This window comes from Gekko japonicus, unplaced genomic scaffold (assembly GCF_001447785.1).
Source record: "Gekko japonicus isolate JY-2015 unplaced genomic scaffold, Gekko_japonicus_V1.1 scaffold369, whole genome shotgun sequence".
Lineage (NCBI taxonomy): Eukaryota > Metazoa > Chordata > Lepidosauria > Squamata > Gekkonidae > Gekko > Gekko japonicus.
This window is the reverse complement of record NW_015160846.1, coordinates 324063-330062: the sequence shown is the minus strand read 5'-3', so window position 1 is coordinate 330062 and position 6000 is coordinate 324063. Positions and strand designations below refer to the sequence as shown.

General features: G+C 51.0%; 1 protein-coding gene across 1 annotated transcript in view; it reads right to left on the bottom strand.

The window, feature by feature from the left end:
• The window catches only part of TLN2 (talin 2), a 156066-nt gene that overhangs the window by 63148 nt on the left and 86918 nt on the right, over window positions 1-6000 (bottom strand). Inside the window, exons 23-26 of the mRNA XM_015420227.1 lie at window positions 5734-5847; window positions 3796-3930; window positions 3323-3451; window positions 1535-1637 (exon numbers count right to left, since the gene is read on the bottom strand). Of these exons, the coding sequence (XP_015275713.1) occupies window positions 1535-1637; window positions 3323-3451; window positions 3796-3930; window positions 5734-5847 (481 nt within the window). The remainder of the gene's footprint in view (window positions 1-1534; window positions 1638-3322; window positions 3452-3795; window positions 3931-5733; window positions 5848-6000) is intronic.

Genomic DNA, 6000 nt, shown 5'->3' with positions numbered 1-6000 from the left:
TTCTGCAGAGGGGAGCAGAAGAATTGCGTGTGTATGGGGGGGGGGGGAAGACCCCCTTCCCCCCAAAAAACTAGGTGAGGTGCAAGGGACAGCAGCAGGGCCCGGAGTCCATGGCTGAGATGAGAGGAGGAGAAAGAGCACAAAAGGCAAGCGGCCGAGCGCAAAGAACTTTTTAACGCTCCTGCGTCTTAAAAGCTTATTCTATTGCCCATCTATACTCTCATCCTCACAACATCCCTACGCGGTGGGCTAGGCAGAGATGGAGTGGCTGTCCCGAGGTTGCCCAGGGAGTCCTGTGGCAGGGAGGGGTTTACATGCTAAGTCATTCTCTGATGCTCTAACCGTTGCATGCGGCCCATGGCCACAGCTACTGCTGCATGCCAAGTGGGGGGGGGGGAGCTTCCTCCTCCCCCTCATTTCACAGGAGAATTTTGAGGCTCTGAGCCCCAGATCCCAAACTGATGGCCTAGCAATGCAGGAGAACTGCACAAGAAAAGACAAGAGTGTTCTTTAAATTCGGTTCCTTTTTCTGCAGGGGGAGATAAATGGTGGTGGTGGGCAGTGTTCCCCCTAAGCTGAGTTAGTGTGAGCTAGCTCACAGTTTTTTAGCCTCCAGCTCACACATTGTTGTCTTAGCTCAGGAAGGAGGGCTCCAGAGCAAACTGATTTATGCAGCGGCCAAATCGCTTACTCAGAACTTTAACGCCAGTAGCTCACAGAGTTGAATTTTTGCTCACAAGACTCCACAGCTTAGAGGGAGCACTGGTGGTGGTGGGTGTTTAATCCTGTGACCGGGCTTTCTGGCTCTCCTCTTAAAACTCCTTCTTGCAAAGCAGAGAAGCTGTTCTTGACAGGTTTGTTGCATATGAAGTGCCTCCCATTTTGCTGGCAGAAGAAGGAGAAGTTGGATTTATACCCCGCCCTTCACTCGGAGTCTCAGAGCGGCTTACAACCTCCTTCCCTTCCTCTCCCCAAAACAGGCACCCCGTGAGGTAGGTGGGGCTGAGAGAGCTCTGAGAGAAACTGCTCTTGAGGGAACAGCTCTGAGACAACTTGTGACTGACCCAAGGTCACACCAGCTGGCTGCATGTGGAGAAGTGGGGAATTAAACACGGTTCTCCAAATCAGAGTCCACTCAGAGAAGAAGAAGAGATTGGATTTATACCCCGCCCTTCACTACCGAAAGTAGTCTCAGAGCGGCTTACAATCTCCTTTCCCTTCTCTTTCCTATAACAGACACCCTGTGTGAGGTAGGTGGAAGCTCTTTTGAGAATGGCTCTTGAGAGAACAGCTCTGAGAGAACTGTGACTAACCCAAGGTCACGCCAGCAGCTGCATGTGGAGGAGTGGGGCATCAAACACGGTTCTCCAGTTTAGAATCTGCGCTCCTAATCGCTACGCCAAACTGGAGGACAGACCAGCTGCACCGACGGCACGAGAGGGACTGGTCTTCCTTTGGGGTGGGCCTAATCTGATGCATCCCTCACAGCTGACGAAGAGCGCTGCTGCCGGCCCACCTTGCCGTTCCGTTGTACCTGTGTAGTGTTCATTCCCTTGCGCCGCGCACGTCAGCAGCTGGGCCATGGACGAGCCCACGGCCTTGGAGGTGCTTCCCAGGTCCTGTGCGCACTTCTCCAGCTGAGAGAAAGAGAGAAAAGCCTAAGCTGAGTCCAAGCAAGGACCCGCACCCAGCACTCAATCTCCCGCCACTCGACGCCTCCTGAAATCTTGCCCTCTGACGGGACAGAACAGCACCCCAACTGTGAGCAGGCAGAAGAGGGCCGCCGCCGTTTCACCGTTTCCTCAATTTTGTTTTCTCCTCTCAAAATAACTTAATATGCCATTTTGTGCTTTGGATTACTTGTAAGCTGCCCGAAGTGCTATTTCTAACAGTGTTCATGGAGAGCATTGAAGCCAGTATAACACAGAAGGCTTTTTGCACCTAGTTAAAGAAGACGAGACTGGCTTACTCTCCTAATACAAACACTCGTAATGGAACCGGAAGTAAGTTCTATAAAACTAAATAATTAAAATGACAAAATAATAATATTCCATTCAACCCCTATGTTGCTTTTCATTTAAAATACCATGGGTTTTTCCCAGGATAATTTGAAGGAAATAAAGAGGAAGTTAAGCGTGGGTTTGCTCCTATCATAACACTGAGGTGTATCAAGGGGCTGAAGCCTTTCAATACAACAGGGTTACTCCTGAGGAAGATTAGGACGGAATGAGCTTATAACCGGGTACTCATTGAGAATGTTGGACTTTTTCTTGTAATATTGTAAAGTTCTATTTATAATACCATATGATCCTTACTAAATGTCCTAGTCATTCATTGCACAGTGCTTGCTGGTGTGTTGTATTTCCTACATGGATAGCTGTGACCAGGGGTCATTTCGTAGAAAAAGAGCTAGGGGGACTCATTAGCATAACTCATTAGCATATGCCACACCCCCTGACATCACACAGCGCGCCCCGCCTCCTCCCCACAGCCAGCGGCGACCTCCAGCGGGCACCAGCAGGGAGCTCCAGGCCCCGCCCTCTCGCACCCCACCCGGGGGGATGGCGTCCCCCCGCGTCCCCCCCCCAAATGACCCCTGGCTGTGACCCCTTCCTGGTTTTTTCGAAGTGATATTTCTAACAGGATGAAGATAAAGACATCTGTCCTAATACAAATCGTGCCTTCCACAAACTATACAAAACTGAACTATTCAAGAGGGCTTTTCTGCACAGGTAATTATGTCGCACCGCACAGAATGGGCCCCTCAATCTTTCGGAGGCAGCTGAAGGTGGTTTCATTTAGGACTGCATTTGATTGATTTCACACACACACACACACACACACACAAAACCTTAATTGGCATGAAAGCACAAAACATCATGGAAATACAGGAAAATTCTAAGATGCATCAGTCACTATTCAAGCCACATCTTCTGATTGCATAATATAAAAATTTTGCAACAGCCTCCACTATCTGATTGATTAAAGCAGTTCTAAACTGTGATTTCTAAATTTTGGTTTTACGTATTCTGTTTTATGTCTTTCATCTGTATCGAAAGCCACCTTGAGACACTGTACGGAAGAAAGGCGGCTAATAAATGTAAGGAAGGAAGGAAGGAAGGAAGGACTCATGGATGAGGCTTCCCCTCCGCCAGGGAATCGCTCTGAGCTAGATTCGGCAGATGGCGAGTTCCAAGTCAGAGTCATCGGAGGCCGATCTGAAGACCACATTGGGCTTCTGGGATCTAGTCTAAGAGGAGTTAGTAAAGTCCAACAGCACCCCGTTTATTCCAACGCTCCCCTAATCCCCCCCCCTCTTTACCGTTTCTCCTGGAAGTGGTTTCAACTGCCCATCAATAGCTGCCATCTTCGCGTCTTGCAGTTCGTTTTTGAGCGTCTGGACCGTGTTCAGGGCAGAGTCGATTTCCATGGGACCACATGCTTCATGCGCCTTCATGGAAGACATGAACAGAAAACAGGGGTGAGGATGTTTAGAGAAGTGGGCTTGATAGCCTGCCACTGCCTCCCGGCCCTGGTATTCTCTGGACGTCTCCCACCCAAATACTTGCCGGGGTCGACCCTGCTTAGCTTCCGGGACCTGACAAGGTCAGGCTTGCCTGGGCTATCCAGGGTCATGGCAATCATGCCATCATTTATGTGGACCCCCACCCACCCCAAAACGGAAACGGTGACACCTTCAAAACAGTTCAAACCAGGCACTGTTCTGACCACCCTAAACAGGCCAATCCAAGAGGCCAAAGGCAGAGTCCACCTTCTTCCTCTGGGCCGACTCACCTTCTGGGAGGCAGTCCTCAACTCCGCGAGGCTGGTGGCCAGGTTCTTGGCGCACTGGCTGAGCTGCATGGCGGCTGCCTGATCGGCCACCGTTGGGACCGCCGCTTTAGCTGAGGCCACCATCTTGCTTCCCGGCTGTGGGAAAAAACACAAGAAAACAAGACAGGGCTGTTGGCCAGGGTTGCCTCGCATGCTCATCTGCTGAGCTTATGCACTGCCAAGGGAATGGCTGTGGCTCAGGGGCAGAGCCTTTGCTTGGCATGCAGAAGGTCCCAGGTTCAACCCCCAGCATCTCTGGTTAAAAGGATCAAATAGGAGGTGATGGGAAAGACCTCCGCCTGAGACCCTGGAGAGCACCTGCCAGTCTGAGTAGACAAGACTGATCTTGATGGACCAAGGGGGTCTGATTCTGTATAAGGCAATTTTATGTATTTATCTACTTGCATGCAGAAGGTCCCTGGTTCACTCTCCAGCATCTCCAGTTAAAAGGCGATGTGAGAGAAGATAAGAAGATTGGATTTATACCCCACCCTTCACTACCCAAAGGAGTCTCAGAGCGGCTTACAAACCCTTTCTCTTACCCTCCCTACAACAGATACCCTGTGAGGTAGGTGGGAGTGAGAGAGGTCATTCTAGAACTGCTCTTGAGAGAACAGCTCTGAAATAAACTTGTAACTGATCCAAGGTCACCCAGCTGGCTGCATGTGGCAGAGTGGGGAAATCAAACCTGGTTCTCCCAGATTAGAGTCCGCGCTCCTAACCACTAATTCACACATGGAATTCACTGCCACAGGAGGTGGTGACGGCTACAAGCATGGACGGCTTCAAAAGGGAATTAGATAAGCATATGGAGAAGAGGTCCATCAGTGGATATTAGCCACAAGGTATAGATAGGGGCTCTGGGGCAAGTGATGCTCTGTCTTCTTGGTGCTAGGGGGGGTCAACAGTTGGAGGGCTTCTAATGTCCTGGCCCCACTGGTGGACCTCCTGATGGCACTGGTATTTCTGGCCACTGTATGACACAGAGTGTTGGACTGGATGGGCCTTTGGCCTGATCCAACATTGGCGTCTCTTATGTTCTTATGTTCACTACACCACTACACCAAACCGGCCCTCAGGTGAGGTGATGTGAAAGGCCTCTGCCTGGGACCCTGGAGAGCAGCTGCCAGTCTGAGTAGACAACTATGACTTTGATGGATCCAGGGTCTGGTTCAGTATAAAGCAGCTTCATGTGTTCATGTATTAGAGGGGAGGGGCCGTGGATCAGTGGCAGAGTTTTTGCTTGGCATGCAGAAGGTCTCAGGCTCAATCCCCAACATCACGAGTTAAAAAGACCAGTGGCATTAGGTGAGGTGAAAGGCCTCTCTCTGCCTGAGACCTTAGAGAGCGGCTGCCAGTCTGAGTAGACAACTATGACTTTGATGGATCCAGGGTCTGGTTCAGTATAAAGCAGCTTCATGTGTTCATGTATTAGAGGGGAGGGGCCGTGGATCAGTGGCAGAGTTTTTGCTTGGCATGCAGAAGGTCTCAGGCTCAATCCCCAACATCACGAGTTAAAAAGACCAGTGGCATTAGGTGAGGTGAAAGGCCTCTCTCTGCCTGAGACCTTAGAGAGCGGCTGCCAGTCTGAGTAGGCAACACTGACTTTGATGGACTGAGGGTCTGATTCAATATAAGGCAGATTCATGTGTCCAAGGGGGCTCCCAACCCACACAGCTTGTCTCTTCAGTTCTTGCTCGAAATCCCACCCCACCCCTCCTCCCACAGCCCAGCCCCTCCCCTGTCAACTTGTCCAACACTGATGAGGAAGGAAGCTGGGGGGGGGGGTTATCTTGTTTTTTCCAGATACCTGTTCAAAGCCGATCTGGGAGACTGTGGCTGGAGGGACTGAACAGACACCCCCACCCCGTCTCTCCAGACTCCTCGCGTTTGCCGTACCTGGAGGAAATTCTGGCTGGAGTTTATCAAGGCGAGCTGGGCACTGAGATCTTCGGCCTGGGCTTGGCTCCCCCTCACGCCCTGGACAAGCTGGGGAATGTGATCGGCGACATTCTGCAGGGGAGGAAAGATGAGGAAAGGATGCTGTTGAGAACAGCAGGCGAGACCAAAGGCCGAAAAGCCAGAAGCGACCCGCTCGGTAAACTGCAAGGCCTGAGCAAAAATATTCCAAAAGCAAATATCCTGCACAGATCACCAAGTGTACGT